Source organism: Fukomys damarensis, unplaced genomic scaffold (assembly GCF_012274545.1).
Source record: "Fukomys damarensis isolate Sample0158 unplaced genomic scaffold, DMR_v1.0_HiC HiC_scaffold_38, whole genome shotgun sequence".
Taxonomy (NCBI): domain Eukaryota; kingdom Metazoa; phylum Chordata; class Mammalia; order Rodentia; family Bathyergidae; genus Fukomys; species Fukomys damarensis.
In genome coordinates, this window is record NW_022900950.1 from 29330941 (window position 1) to 29347416 (window position 16476).

A 16476-nucleotide genomic window follows, 5' to 3' on the forward strand; every position below is an offset into this window, starting at 1 on the left:
AATTATTAATCTACCATTAGAACTCAAGCTTGTAACCCTGAATAGTGCTGAGGGATTAAGTGTCATTTTCTCATTTAGGTTATCTGTTGAGCCTGCAAAAGAGCAAGTAGGCTCAGGAAAGTAGATCTGTCTAGACGTTTCATTAGAGTTACTTTTGAGCCACAAGTGGCTGGTATCAGCAGCATGAGATCATTCTCTGGATAGAGTATGGGGGTTTGAATTGCTTTTAGTTGTATAGTCCTTTTTTTTTCCCCTGGTAAAAGCAACCATATTGATAGGCCTCCTGGAACACTGTATATGTTAGTGCATTCCATGTGTGCCTCAGAGCATCTAAAAGGTATTTGAGAAGAGCAGCACTTAAGTACCTGGCAGTTCTGTCTCTAGGTAGAGGTAGGGAGAGACAGCAAATTGGTAGTGTTTGGCTAGTGCCAGTTCTGAGGCTGCAAGTATTCCCTGAAAACTATTTTCTGTCTTTCCATGTGAAAACTGTTCAAGTTCACAGAAAAACTTGGAGTTGTTCAAGGTTCTATTTTACTTAAAGACTAAACTAGATTGAACACCCTTTATGTCCCAAATGCTTAGGACCAGAAGTCTTTCAGATTCTTTATTTTATTATTTTTATTTTTGAATATTTGCATCAACATTTCCAGTTGAACATTACTAATCCAAAAATCTAAAATCCAAAGTGCTCCAGAATCCAGAACTGATCGGATTTTGGAGTATTTGTGATTTTTAAATTTGGGGAGTAAGGTGCTCCAACCTGTACTAGATCTCAGGGCCCTTGACTTCTGGTGCAGGGATTATGTAAAGAGATTCACATAATTTTCACAAAAACTGTTACCTGAAATTTGAATTAAAAGCCATGTAAAAATTGTACTGTATTTCATCCATTTTAATATGCTTATTGTTTTTTCAACCTTTGGATAGCCCTGAAATTGGGATATGTTTAACCCTTGATGCTTACACTTTTAATTGGCAACATTTGCTACTTGTACATATAAGAGTTCATCTTTAGATTTGATGACATTTGTTATACTTTGTTTCGGGGGTAGTTAGCTCTCTATCATTTGCATACAAACACAGATAACATAGTTTGAGAATTTATTTTTAATGTGGGACTCTTCCTTCATATTTATATATACTCAGTCAAATTAAATTTCAGGATATTTGTGTCTCATGTGATCCAATGAGTTCTGGGTAGATAGATGGTCATTTTGCCTGTAGATTTTACTAGTTTGAAACAGTCATGTTCTAAGATTTGTGCAGTGCTGGGCTTGAATTTATGCTAACTCACTGTGTTTGGGAGAATTGGTACTTTTCTTTTTTTAGGTTAAAAATTTGGCATCAGCTAGTCTAACATGAAATTTCAGGTGTGGCCTTTGTGAATCAGTCGGTTGTCATTTCCTTATTATAACTAGATAAAACATCTATTAATAACTTTTATAATACATATGAAGTTCTGAGAGTTTATAATTTTTTTTCTAATGGGTACAGGATGAGCAAAAACAAAATCCTAGTGTGTATTCCATCTGAAAGTCATTAAGCTGGAAGTGCTGTCATCTCAAATCATTTCTGAGTTGCAGATTTGAGTCCTTTGTGTCCCTGAATCTTATTATCCATCAGGTGATACTTTTAAACCACTTTTTAAAACAGTCTTACAAGTTTAGTTGAAATATTTTAAAAATCTAGTTATGTATTCTAAGGTATATAATATAAATGGTATGGTTTACATGCAGATGATCTTAGCTTACTGTTGAAAAGGCCCCTGAACCATATTATCTCACTTCTGTGGCACCAAAGTCTGTTTTAGTTATTTTTCTTACTGAAGGAAGACAATACCCAGCTCCCACAAATTAAAGGGAGGAGAGGTTTGTTTTAGCTCACAGTTTGTAGAGGTTTTAGTCCATCGTTGGCTGCTCCAAGGCTGGGTGGCAGGCAGAAGTCTGTGGCAGAGGAGAAACAGCTCATGACACAACCAGAAGGAAGCAGCCAGCTGGCCTTTTCCTTTTATTCCATCCAGGCTACCAGTCTTTTGGGTGGTACCGCCCAAAACTATGCTAATTCCAATTAGTGGACTAATTTAGTACCACACACCCAACTTAATCCCACTATCTCATTCCCTAGATCCAGCCAACTCCCCAAAAAGCCATGAGGCTTGGGTGGGAGCATCTAGATACAAGCCAGAACAGAATTTTATAGATATTAAATGTGACTAGTTTTTGTAATAGTTACTAGTAAATATTATCTGATATATGTTTGATACTGTGCTACTTCCTATATACAGGACAGTGATTGAATTCCTATGTGGAATTTTTTAAAAAATCAAACTGAAGCACAGAGAGATAAAGTAACTTAGCCTAGGTTACACAGGTGTTAGGATGCTTAAAATCTGAGCACTTAACCATGACATTTAATATTCCCTCCTCAGGAGAAAGCATGAATTGTAAATGACCAGGGAAAACTTCAGGATGAGACAGATTTAAAACTTGAGACTTCAGGAATTTCTAAAATCATAAGAACTAATCACTGCATAGAATGGGTTAGAATAACCCAGTTTCAAGAGGAGCTTAAGAGCTAAGGCTGAGTCAGGGTGTTCTTCAGTAGGATGATGTTTTCTGACACAGGCCTGCCTCTCGAGGGAAAGATGTTCACAGATGTGGCTCTGTGAATCAATGTTTAGCTCTCTGATCTCTGGTGATGAAAGACGCTGAACTGGATCTCCTGGCCTTCAACTAGAGTAGTTTAAGACACAGTCTTCTGTCATCCATTCCTGGTATCTGCCGGTGTTTTTCATCCATTTACACACAAATACGGATTGGCCAGAATTTCTGTGAAATTATTTAGAACCACCAACACACTTATGGGGGGGTGACATGTGCAGTTATGATAATGGGTATGTGGCCTGGTTGATGTGATCTTAAAATACGTGGTAGGGAGAAAGAAGTTGTTCCTAATGCTTTCAAAAATGTCTCCAGAGAAATCTGGATTCAGATATCTTTGGCTATATGAGTTTGCTAGAGAGGCGGCGGGGAGGGACGGAGGGAGGAGAACAGGGGAGGGGTGGGGAGGGAAAGGAAGGGGAGAGGAGAGAGAAAGAAAAAAGAGAAGGAAGGAAAGAAAGAAAAGGAAGAGAGGAGGAAAGAAAGGGAGAAAGACACGTGTGGAAAAATCTCATTTGATTTGTTAATAGCATGAAGTATTAATATTGTTTTAAGGTCAAGTCCTGCTCTAAATACCACAGACTCTGTTATATTTAGGTTTCTTTGAATATTGATTATACTCAGGTATTAAAAAGACTAAACACGTAAAAAAATATTTTTTAAGACTAAACACTTTTGTAGTGTGTGCTGCTAATTTCAGCTGTAGTAAAAAGTCAAATCCCCGAGGTTCTCTTCTCAGTCATTTTATGGCCATCTTGTTAGATTGCAAGATTAAAGAACTAGACCTCAATTTACAAGTGTGGATTGATTTTCCATGCCTGGCTCTTCTCCAAGAGTTGATCTCATTTTATCCAAAAACATTAGAAATCAAGCACACCACACTTGGACTGACATAATTTAATTTGCCACATTAGTTAAGTCACAATTAACTAAGCTAACTTCTATGGTTTGTCTAGGGCCAGTGTTCTATGTGATAATTCTCTAAGCAAAAATCTCACTTCATTTTCCACATTTAAAAAAATCTGTTTCTTTTCAGAAGCTTTTAGTTTTGTGTACTTAAATCCGTGAAAATGTCAGTAGTTTTATATATTGCCCTCCTCCTGTCATGCCTTGAAAAAAATACTTAGGGCTTCTCCATAATATCTTTGCATAGCTTCAGTTGTCAAATGGCATTTTGCTTAAATTGCAAAACATAAAGTAAAGCAGAAAGCAAGGGCTTAAAATTACAGCTTGCTCTGCAGCTGTTGTTCAAATAAAATACTACCAGTAAATCCTTTTGCATTAGTTATACTAAATTTGTAACAGTCTATGTGGCATGAAGTTGGTGGAAGTCTCTGGGGATGAAGAGTAAAGCCCAATGTAGAAGAAAATTATTAAAGTTCCAATATCCCCCTTTGTAAGTGAAAATAAAATGTAGATCTCCCTTGCGGACCTAATCTAAGGATTTATAGGAGGAAGAATGCATTTTCAGAATCTCAATAAGAAAAAAAATTAATCATTTCACTTGGAGAACATCTCACTATTACTCATTATTACTGTTAAAATCAACTTGAAAGTGTTTGCAGAATTGTTTCTTTTTTACTCCCTCTTTTTAAAGATAAGAAATCTAGCAATAATTTGCCTTTGTAGCATTGGGATTTTAAATTATTCAGTTTGTTTTAGTTTTTAAGAAGAAATATTTTCCTGAAATAGCTATTGTTATAGTGTTCATATGGTGTTAAAAAAAGAGCATTTGGATTACAAGTCATAAATTTGGGCTTTAAAATATGTGTTCTGAGATACTTTACAAAATATTCCAATTAACGGTCATGAGTGAAGGCCATATTTCGTATATTACAAAAATAAAAGCATTTATTTTCATCCATTCTACACACACAAAAAAAAGCAAATTTTTCTTGGTACTCCTTTTTGCCTCCTTGAGGCCTGCTTTGTGCTCACATTAGGATTTCCTAACGGTGACAACCTGTTAGGTAGAGAGGAACATAAATGCGGAGTTCTATTTCTTATCCTTCTGCGCAATGCCTGTCACCTTAACTATTTCCACTAGCATCTGTGAGAGGTGATGTTCAAGCTTGCCTGGGATGCCCTGAAGGAAGAGGAATTGTCTTGGGTCATATATGCAATATAATTAATGTAGATAAGTAGCAGAACTTTGTTATACTACAACATTAGCATAACATAATACAACAAGCCTAGAATTTAATAAACAAGAAAACCTGTCTGCTTAATAACAAGAAACTCCTGTGTTCATAGGCACACACACATGCAGGTAGGTTGAAATACCATTATCAGGAAACACAGACTACACACCAAGTTGCACAGTGGTGTGCAACATCTGATACATGTGGATTGTGACTGGGCTGTGTGTGGCTGGTGCCGGAGGTGAAGTTAGCACTGCACTGTGCCCTTGTTCAACTGTTGCCTACACTGTCCACACAATGAAGACATGAAAATGAGGCTAAACGTATTCAACATAATGTTAAAAGCTCACAATCTTAGAGGGCCACATTGCTAGCCGTCCAGGGCCATGGGCTATACATACCTGTTTTAGACATTCTGGAGGAGTCCAGGCTCCTCTGCACTTCAGGACATTGTTACTTACGGTCCTTCTTGGAGATTATCCCATTCTCTCACCGAGGTTAAGGTTCAACATGCTCATGCCTTACTTCATTTTTCTTTAATCATTGACATGTTATTCTGAGGGGCTGAGGAAAACCTGGATGGGAGGGGCCAATTTTCCAAATGGTTGGATTATTTTATTATTATTTTTTTATGTATCAAAAGTTTATTTGAAAAAGTAAAAGTGAAGGGTGGAGGAGAAGCTGGCTGTGCAGAGTGAACTCAGGCCTAGTAAAAGAGGAAAAAGCAAAATAAAAGTAAACCCTGGAGGATGCGGGGGGACTATTATGAGGCAAGCCATGGTAATGAGCTTTTCTTGGCATCTGTGTCCTTTTATATTGTCCAAATTCAAGGAAACCTGCAACAACTTCTACATACAGGTCCTGAGAGGCAGTTCTGGGATCCCACACCCCAAGCTGATGTCAGGTCTAGCCCATCCTATTGAAAACCCACTCAGGTTCTCAAGAGAAGTCCAGTGCAGGGCTTTGGAAACTGCTCTGTGCACATGTTGCCAGATCTTTATTTTTTTTTTAATTGAGTTTATTGGTACATTTTAGGTGTACAGAACAGTTATATTCATTATTGGGATCTTGTACCTTTACATAATAGGTCTTGGTTCTCATTTTTTCCCTTTGTCCCTACCCTCTCTTCATCCCCTACTCCCCTCCCCATTTACAAACACTTTATTTCCATTTTTTCATTTTCTCCTATTTTTTTCTTTTCCCTTATTCCCTTTCCTCTACTCTTCCCACTTTCCCTAGACCTTTAGCCCTTTTCTTCCTATTTCACATTGTCAATTACCTCATTAGGATCTTATGTACTATTATATTTTTTCACACCAGAGAAACTATTCAGTATTTACACATGTGTGAATTATTTATTTCACTTAGGAGTATATCCTCAATATGCATCCATTTTCCTATGAATAAATCTTATTTTTCATTCTTTATGGCTGAGTAGTATTCCATTTTATAGAAAAACCATATCTTTATCCAGTTTCCAACTGATGGGCAAATGGGCTGTTTCCAAGTTTTAGCTATTACAAACTGTGCCACTATAAACATAGGTGTGCATATATCTCTGTGATATGATTCTTTTAATTCTTTTGGAAAGATACCCAGCAGAGGTATGGCTGGGTCAAATGGAACCTCTAGTCCCAGCTCTTTGAGGTATCTCCATATTGATTTCCATAGTGGTTGCACCAGTCTGCACTCCCACCAACAATGGAGAAGGGTTCCTTTCTCACCACAACCCTGCCAACATCCAGATCTTTTAATTAACTGGTCATGCCTACTTCCCCAGCTATCTTTGCCATACCCTAATTTATTTTATTTTTCCCTGAGAGACACAGATCTCCATAATTCTTTATGGGGTGCTGAGGATGTGGAAATCTCAGCCTTGTGTAGCTTCTTCAAGATGGAAGGGTCCATAGACCTTACCTACAGAGGTTATGTACTCTCCAACTACCTTGGGGTACTGTGGCTCACTGGCTGAGTTGAAGAAAGAAAAACCTGTCAGAAAACAATGAGAAAAGAGTTAATGCCCATTGAGCTTCACTATTAGCCAAATGCGAAGAGGAGGTCAAATTTCCATGCTTCCTGTAGCAGCACTGGAGTTTAACTTTTTGAAGAGAAATCTCTTCCAGAGGCTCACAGATGAGATCTCTTCTTTTTGATGATCTTGTTTTTTCAGACAGCTCTGATGGGACTGGCTTTATTCTAGAAAGATGAATGTAATTGTGTGTCTGCCAACTTTACTGCAGTGGTTGTGGTAAGGATTACTGAGAGGGGACTGTCTTAGTTCCTTTTTTGGTTGCTGAGACAAAAATACCTGATACCCAAAGTTAAAGGAAGAAAGGTTTATTTAGCTCACAGTTTATAGAGGTTTCAGTCCGCAATTGGCTGGCTGTAAGGTAGGGAGCCTTGCAGAGGAGAAAGTTCATGGTTGGCAAAAGGTAGCTAAGCAACAAGGGGCAGCCACAGCTCTTTGTATCCCTTATATCTTATTCAGGATACTTAGGGTAACCTCACACCCTTAATCTTAGTGCCTTTGATCCTAGAATTATGCCATATCAATTCCAGCTTCACTGTAGATCCAGCCACCTCTGAAAAAGCCCCACCTATGACTGCTTGATGATTCTCCTTAATCAGAATGGAGTCAAATGGGAAAATTGTTTCTTGCATTTATTCTGACAGTAAAAAGGCTAAGAAAGGGTGCAGCTCTGTTTTTGTGTATTCACAGTCTCTTTAATTAAATTTTAAACACTGTCCATTCTGCTCAGGTTATCAGGCATAGGATTTTTAATTACCTGCACATAAACAAGGAAGAAATCCAACCAGGAGGCTATAGCCTCAGGTGGAATCTAAGACACGGAGAAAATGGGTCAGCTAAAGCTGGCTTGAACAGGCCTTCCCAGCTGTTGCCCTGCTTTGGCAAAAGCTTTGGATGTTTCCTTTTAAAATGGACAAATGTTTTCTCTTACATGTGGAAAAGACACATGACAGAGATAGTTAAAGTAATTCACAAAGAAAAGTGCTTCCTCCTACTTGGTCTCCAAAATCAGAGGCTTAGCTCCAAAAGCCAGTTAGAAAAGAAAAGAACAAGATGGCGGCAGTTGATGTAAGCCCACATCTAGCTGCATGAATCCATGCATGCTCTGAGCCTGTTTATTGGTGCCACCCACACACAAGGTGAGTCACCCTTAAGCTTACTGTTTTACCTTTAATCCTAGCATCACATAACTGAGAAAGAAGCACCCAGGGTGGGGCACCCCTAATCCTAGCATCACACCAAAACACAAACTGAGAAAAAGAAAGCTACTTATAAAACTGGATTAAGCAGAGACCAGCTTAGTTTAAAAAGAAAGAAAGAAAGAAAAAGAAAAGAGGATAGTAAATAAATGTAACACAAACTCAGAAAAGCCACTTAGAAAAGTGGAATAAGTGGAGACCAGGTTAATTTATTGCAAGAAGCTAGAAAAAAGACAAAGCCTACATTCCCTTTCCCTATCCCCATGGCTGGACCAGGAAACCCATCCCTGGTGCCTTGAGAAGAGTCCCTCGATTCCTGGCTTAGGGGAGAGAGTGAAGGAAAGAAAGAGTGAAGAAAAGAAGCCTCATGAAGACAAACAAAAATTGTGCCCAGTATGGGCTTTACCTTGACCTTAGACTCCAGTTCGAAGCTTTTTTCCTGGCTGCCTATGCCAAAATTTTTCTGGGTGGTCTCTTTCTACAAGTGGCTCACCAAGTAAATATTACCAGGTTTTGTGGTGCTCATGTCTCCTTTTGGAGGTGGTTTCCAGGTTCTTCTCATCTTGTACAAATAAGTGAGTGAAAACAGTAGCACAGTTTATTTGCAGATGGAGTAGTGAAGAGTGAGGGAGAAATTGGCTCTGCAGAAAGAGCTTGAGCTGAGTAAAAGAGGACAAAGCAAGATGAAAGTATACCTTGGAGGATGCAAGTTGGGTTATCATGAGGAAGGCAAGATAACTGGTTGAATTCTTTGTTGACCTTTCTCAGTGAAATAAATGGAGAGGGGAGGAAAGGCCCTGTCTATGCCAGTCCTCAGTGGAGCTCTGAGGTGCTATGGGGTGATTTGAAACACTGAGCCCTGGCAGCCACTGTGGGTCTTTACAGTCATGGGAGCTGCCACCTTCCCAGAGTCGGTAGACTTGAGAGGCAGGCATCAGGGTACTTTTGCCTTGGTTTCTGGGGGATCACCAAGTAGGAAAGCACTTCTTGGAAAACCTATTCCCTTCCTGAGAGCAAAAGAAGAAAATATCTCTCTCAGCTTATAGAGATAATTTTATTTAAAAGTGAGTTGTGAATTGTTGATATTAATTGGGAATACTTTTGTAGAAAACAAGCCTTTTAATTAAAAAGAAAGAAACCTCAGATTTAATTCTTGAAATATGGATTACTTTGAAGTTTTAGCAGGAAAAATGAGTTCCACAATACAGTAATATTCCTTCCAAAACTTGTGTGAATTACCTACTTTTTAAAAAGCAAACTTTTAAAAAAGCAGGTTCTTGCTCTTCTAATAAGCACATTTATGCTTTTAGGAGAGCACTGTTAGATTCTGTTTGTCTTTCTAAAGTGTTTGCTGTTATTTTAGATAATCCAAAGCTTATTTTAATGTTATAAAAGGAGAACAGGGATAAAGAAAGAGCCACTGAAATTCGACAAGTATTTATTTTAGCCTTTAGTTATAAAGCCCTTCTCAACCAGTTCTGTTCACACTGTCTCAATGAATCAAAGTCAATTTAGGCTTCTGTTTCCTGCACCCTTGCCCTATTCCTCTGTGTGAATCAGTGGGATTAAAAATGGTAATAAGGTAGACAGGTTGAACTCCATTAGCCGTTGACAGCATAGAGACTCGTAAGGGAATGATAAACTCACGTGTTGTCCATTCTCCACTTTAGGGTATTCCTGCCGATTGGTGTCACAAAACATGGCCCTTATCCTACTGAAGGAGGATTCTTTGGATGTAAGTAGTTTTTCAAAAATTGTGTCTGAAATAGCTGTATTGAACCCTTTGATTTGACTGTATTTGTTCATCAGAAGTTTTTTTCTGGTAAAAGCTAATTATAAAACCAGTGTGTTTATATTTGTGTTATGAATGGATATTACAAAGCTTTATCCTTAAATGTCAAAATAGTAAGCGTAGAATACTATCTCATGACAATATTTTGCTCACCTAGAATTGTGTATTTTAAATGTGATAGTATTAATCTAGTTTAGCTTTCATTATAAAATACAAAGTAATTTACACAAAATAACGAGACCTGTTATAATTTACATTAAGTGGTGATGGTAATCCTCCATTGTACGTTACTAAAGAGACTTAAGAATTTCATTATAGAACAAAGCTCAAAATAATATAACACTCAAGTGTTAGGAGTTGAATTAAGAATAAATCCTCTTAATTCCCCAACACCCAGATGCCACCAGCTCATGAAGGGAGAATTGAACAACATGGTTTACTTTGGCTGACAGTTTCAGTGGATTCAAGACTCCCAAGGCAGAAATGGCACAGTGAAAGGACATGGTGAAGTAAATTTTTTTACTACATAGTGCCAGCAGGCAGAGAGCAAAGGGAGGAGCCAGGGATGAAATATACCCTTACAAGTAATGCTTCCAGTGATTTGCCCTTTATGACCAGGTCCTACCTCCAGACTTTGGGGGCCATTTTAGATCTAAACCATAACAATCTGCTCCTGGCCCCCAAAAGAATCAATTCTATCCCATTTTGCAAAACATATTTAGTCTATCTCTATGAGTTTCCAACTTTAACAGATTCAGCATTGCTAAAAAGTCCAAACCTAAAGTATCCTCTGAGACTGAAAGGAAACTCTTAGATGTGACCTTTTATGAAAATCAGAAATTTAAAATATTTCCAGCAAACAACAGCCAAGGGTAAACATTCTCATTCTGAAAGGGAAGAATAGGGAGACAGAAAGTGATCAGGAAAAAGCAAGACCAAAACCCAGCAGGGCAAACATTAAATCCTATAGTTGCACACAGGGCAGGTTGTGGTAAGATTTAAGCTCCAAAGGGCTTGGGTAGTGTTGCCTCTATGCAACCCATATGGCCTTGATTTAGACTGGATCCACTCATTGCCTGTGGCTTTCTTCAGCAGATGTTCCACATGCCTGGTATGTCCAACTTCCTGGGTCTCCAGTACAACTTTGGCTTCACTCTCATACCTTTACACACTGCCCTTTCATGGACTTCAACAGGGACTGTGACCCTGTCATTCATTTTTCACTTGGTCTTTTGGGTGGCCTCCAGGTGGAAGCCTGTGTGACCCTATAGCCCTTATATTCTGCAATATCAAACCAGCACAACAGGGGTGACACCAAGGTCATCTTAAGCAGTAGCCAGGCCCCCTTGAACCATGACTGCTGTGGCCTCTGAAAGCCTAGATAGTTTAACTTGGGAATACACTTCCCTAGTTATCCCAGGGACTCTCTTTTCCCTAGGCCTGTGGTGGGTGGAATCTCATTGATTTCTGAGATGCCCTCAAGGCATCTTTCTTTTTGTTCCCTTAAAAGTACTCACCTTCTTTTTAATGCTACTCTTTATAGGAATCAGGCTTTCCCTTGCTCCCTCTATAGGCAGTTCTTTTCTGGTGAAACTTCAAACTTTTCAAATCATTTGCTCCTGATACGTATTGTGTATCTGGCTAAAAGCAGTCAACAGTACCTATGTCACAGCCTCTTTATTGGGCTATCTTGAATTTTTCTCCACTAGATTAATTAATCTGTTACCTTTAACATGTTCCCACTGGCTTGAAACACTGGTGTTACATGCATGACTGTCCCATCAGGTAGGTTGTACCACTAGTGGTACAAATGGATCTAATCACTTTTATTGGTCTTCTTTCCTTCTTCCCTCCCTCCCTTCCTTCCTTTCTTCTTCTTTTTTTTTTTTTGGCATGGGGGATTGAACTCAGGACCTTGCACTTGCAAGGCAGGCCTGGCACCACTGAGCTAAATCCCTGGCCCTTTAATGGTCTTACTAATAAAATTAGTAAAAAGTATATAAGTAGACTGAATCTAGTTAGTTGCTTGAATTTGAATAATTACAACCAAAGTATAAATATTAATACTATTCATACTAATTAAAATTATAATAATCAACAAATTAATTCATTTCATTAAATTAAAAGACATGTATTATATTCTTGAATTTCTTTAAAACATTTTATACATAAAAGTAGATGGTTTGTACAGTGTGCTCAGAATGTCACAATGTGTTTGGGTTTTTTTTTAGGCACAGCAACATCCATTTTTTTCTGATAATTTTTTTCCATTAAGTTTATTGGTACATTTTAGGAATACAATATAGTTACATTCATCATTGAATGTACCTTTACATGATGTATCTTGGTTCTTATTTTTTCTCCATTCTCCTGCCCTCCCTTCATCCCCTCCACCCTTCCTTATTTACAAAGACATTGTTTCCACGTTTTTCCATTTCTCATATTTTCTCTTTTCCCTTCTTGCCTTTCCCCACCCCTCCCACTTCCCCTACTCCTTTAGACATTTTTCAAAACCACCAAATTTTGATGCTGGCAGGTTCCTCAAGTTGGCATAATGTTTTAAAAAATTCTTTAACTGGTAATTTTTTTTAGAAATGCATTACCTAATGAGATAGCTGTGCCTTTCACATTTTTCCTAATCCATTTATGTATTCAGAATTTTATATAACATTTGAAATTTTACATAACATTATTAGAACATTATTGGAACAAGTATCAAAATGGGAAAAATGCTTTAATTCAGTCTTGAACAGAATACTATTAAGCAGAATATTAATCTTGAGTTTTATGGTCAGCACAAGATAGTATCCTTGAAAGAATTACTTTCTTCTTCTTGGTTCATGATACTTTATTTCTGAAATAAAAGGATTAACCTGATTTTTTAAAAGTCTTCAATTTTTTTTCTCTGAATGAGTTTAAATATAGTATATGACAATTTCTAGTCAAACCATCATCATCCAAATTTTTTTTTATTTATTTTTATTGAGTTTATGTAGGTATACAATATAGTTACATTCATTACTGGGATCCTGTACCTTTACATGACAGGTCTTGGTTCTCATTTTTTCCCCTTGTCCCTGTCCTCCCTTCACTTTCTGATAATTTTTGATAATATGATTGCTTATATGTTTCTTGCCAATCCTAAATAAAATTCTATAAAATGATTTTTTTCAGTAATTTGTGACTGTGGCATTTCTTTATAGGTTAATAGTTTACCAATAATTAATTATCTAAATTTTAGAATGAAAAACATACAAATACTCCATTGCTAGTATATATAATACACATTTTCAACTGTTCAATCCCAAATTTGCTGTGTTACAATTTTTTATACCATTTTAATATTTTCCTTAAGGAAATGTAATATGGTGACATCTGGTCTGCTAAATTAACACCTTTCTTTGCATTATTTTAATCAAAGCAAAGATCAGGTTTTATGTTTCCAAATTTTCCTTCATTGTACATATATGATTTTCATAAGTTGTTAACATACAAATGGTTCTTTTATCAGTCTATTTAACAAATTTTACACCAGCATAATTATTTTCAAAGCTTATGATTTTGCCATGTTTTTGCTTTATCTTTGCTTGTACTGGTAAAATTTTTTAATTTGAATATTCTGTGACACAAAAGTATGTTTATTTTTTTGAAGTTCTTGTGCTAGTGGTATACTTGAATAACAGCTGTCTGCAAATAATGTACAATGTTCAAATGATAAGTTATTCAGTAATTTCAGAGTAATATCATAAGAATGCACAAGAAGTTTTATTTTTTCCAACATAGACATGTAAATCATAGGTGTAACTCTTAGGCAAATGTAATTTATAAAATTTTATCCTGTATTTGTGCCCTTTTATATATTGGCAAAAATGCAGGTGTCCTCACTATAGAATCATATTTTCATCTATCACTGCATTTTTTTCAGGTTTTACTGCATAGTTGAAAGTACTAATAATTTCTTCCATGATATTTCTAAATTTAACATTCGTTGGTTCTGCATGTGATATTTTCAGAAAAATGTGAATAGTTCAAAATAGCTAAAAATGAATCACTTTGCATGATGTTCTGTATATGTCTATTGGCAAGCATATTATTTTCAGGGTAATGCAGTCTAATATTTGGTAATGGCACTATCTCTATAGTTAATAATATACCTCTAAAACTTTTCATCTCATTAATTATAACTGATTCCCAACGTCGCTGATATTTTCTTAAAGCTGCATTGAATGGCATATCTATTTGTTTCTTCATCTATAATTTTGAGTATATAATTTGATATGAATAATTTATACAATACAGAAGGATCACTACAATTAATATTTATTAGTAGTTCTGTGTTTTGCAGTTCTGTGTACTCATGTTTTATCACATTTCTTTCTATTATTAGCTAACATTCTTCCTCTTGATCTTCTACCTTCATTTCCAAATCTTCACTATGTTCAGTGAATGCATTGGTCACAAAATTACATTTATTTACCTCTAATGCATTGTCACTTGAAGAATAATACATAGATTGTGAATTTTTCCTCTCCTGAGATATAATTGCAGATTTATCTGGTGAGTCATCCATTTCCTGTGTTTGACACCCTAGTTGAAAAAAATGTTACAAAATCGAAAGTCTTAAAATTGAAAAGTGAATCGGTTATAATATACATTTATGCATACAAAAATTATATTTTACTTACAAATGAAAGTTCCAAATGAAAATGAGAACCACCAAGGAGCAACAAAGAAATAAAAGAAATTTACCACTGAGCTTTATTAGAGCCCTCTGCACTGGGTTCCCATCTCCTGCTCAGTACTATGATGCAAGGTTAAAAGAAAAACTCAGACAGAATTAGAGACAGAGAAATGGGCACGAGGATGACCAATGCTCATGCAAGCAAGGCTGAATAAATGAAGGCCCTGAACACTCAGAGCTGTTGGTATTTCTTAGTGACATCATAAGTAGATTGAGGTAAAACAGCTACATGGAGGGACTTCATGGGATTTCTATGGATACATTGCTGCAGGCAAGACTTGTCAGGGAAGAGACAGAGCATTCTTGAATAACAGATAAAATATAGGTTGTATTTTTAGTAAAGAAGGTTTTAATTCTGGGAACTGAATTTGGGTTATAGTCATTCTGACCTTGGCAATGTAGACTTCAGGCCAGACTCACTTCTATAAAGAAGCTAATGGAAGGGATAACTTTTTACAGCCTGCCCTGCTTACAGCCTGCTTTGGGCATAATCAATAGGGCCATCCCCCACAGAGCGTAATAATCTAGCCATGAAATAACAATGACTGTTTTTAGTTTAGCATATTATATTAACAAAAAAGCATACACAGGTTAGCCATATAATATCAGATGATTGAATTCAAACCAGCAGTGAGACATGTGAACTAAATCAGAGACACCTGGCAGTGAGACATACAAATTATGGCTCCATTGTGAATGTGTTAATCTTAACCCCCCCCCCACAGAGTCTCAGGACATGGGTAAAGTTTTCTGCCAGAGCATAACAGAAAAGACCTTTCATCCAACTGCCAGTGGAGTCTGTCCTTGTTCCCAGTCCTGAGACTGGTCTTTACTGTCTGAATTCCCATTCGTACTCTGAGCTCTCACCAGAATCACACATCAAGTTGTTCTTACAGCATTTTGAAGTTTCTCTAGCCCAACTCTTCTTTCCAAACCTTTCCAAATTCTTTCCATAAACCAATTCTGAAGGCTTGTGAACCACATGGTCAGGTATAGTCATAGTAATGGCCTCTCTCTGAATTAGTCACTTTCCCATTATCGGGACAAAGTATACAACACCCACAACTTAAAGGAGGAAAGGTTTATATCAGCTCATAATTTCAGTGGACTCAGTCCATGGCCAGCTAGCTCCAAGGAAACACTGGTCTGACAAAACAGCGTGACAGAGGAAAGCTGCTCACAACACTACAGTCAGGAAGCACAGAGAGGAAGGCGCACTGGGGATGAGACTATACCTTTTCAAGTCTTACCCCCCAGTGACCCACCCCTTCTGGCCAGCTCCTGCCTCTGAATGTGAGAATTTTAGGGGAAATTAAACCAGGACACTATTCTTGGTTTAGGTACTTCAGGATTCATCTCAGTGTAGCTCATGTCATTGTTCATGCCATCATAGTTCATGTCATTGCCTGGATGTTGACTTTCTACCATTGTGAAAAAAAAAATACGTGAGATCAACTTGTGAAGAGAAAAGCTTTATTTTGTCTAAGCTTTAGGAGTTTCCAGTCCATAATTGGTTGGCTCCATTGCTTTGGGCCTGTGGAGACAGCACATCAGAGCAGGGATGCATGACAGAGCAAAACAGCTTATCTCATGGTCAGGAAGCAAAAATAGGAAGAGGAACATGCAGAGTCCTGCTGTTGATCCCCAGGTTGTGTCTCACCTTCTGTGCTCTACTGCTCACCTGCTGTGGAGTACCAGGGAAGCCTCACCTGTGTCCAAGTATTCTAGTTTCCCAGCACTCCCTCTTGCACTTATTTTTCTTTTCACTGTAGAACTTTTCATCATGGGAAATATTGTGCATATATATATTCGTTGTGATCAGTACCACCTTAGCCATTTGTAAGTGCATAGTTCCATTACATCACATATATTTGCATTTTCCTTCCTTTTAGGTGGAATTATATAATATATATA

At 37.3% G+C, this 16476-nt stretch overlaps 1 protein-coding gene across 4 annotated transcripts in view; it reads left to right on the top strand.

The window, feature by feature from the left end:
• LOC104862098 (phospholipid-transporting ATPase IB) overlaps window positions 1-16476 on the top strand; it is a 642570-nt gene that overhangs the window by 224126 nt on the left and 401968 nt on the right. For all 4 annotated transcript variants that reach the window (XM_010623803.3, XM_010623807.3, XM_010623808.2 and 1 more), the window contains exon 24: window positions 9700-9764. In XM_010623803.3, the coding sequence (XP_010622105.1) occupies window positions 9700-9764 (65 nt within the window). The remainder of the gene's footprint in view (window positions 1-9699; window positions 9765-16476) is intronic.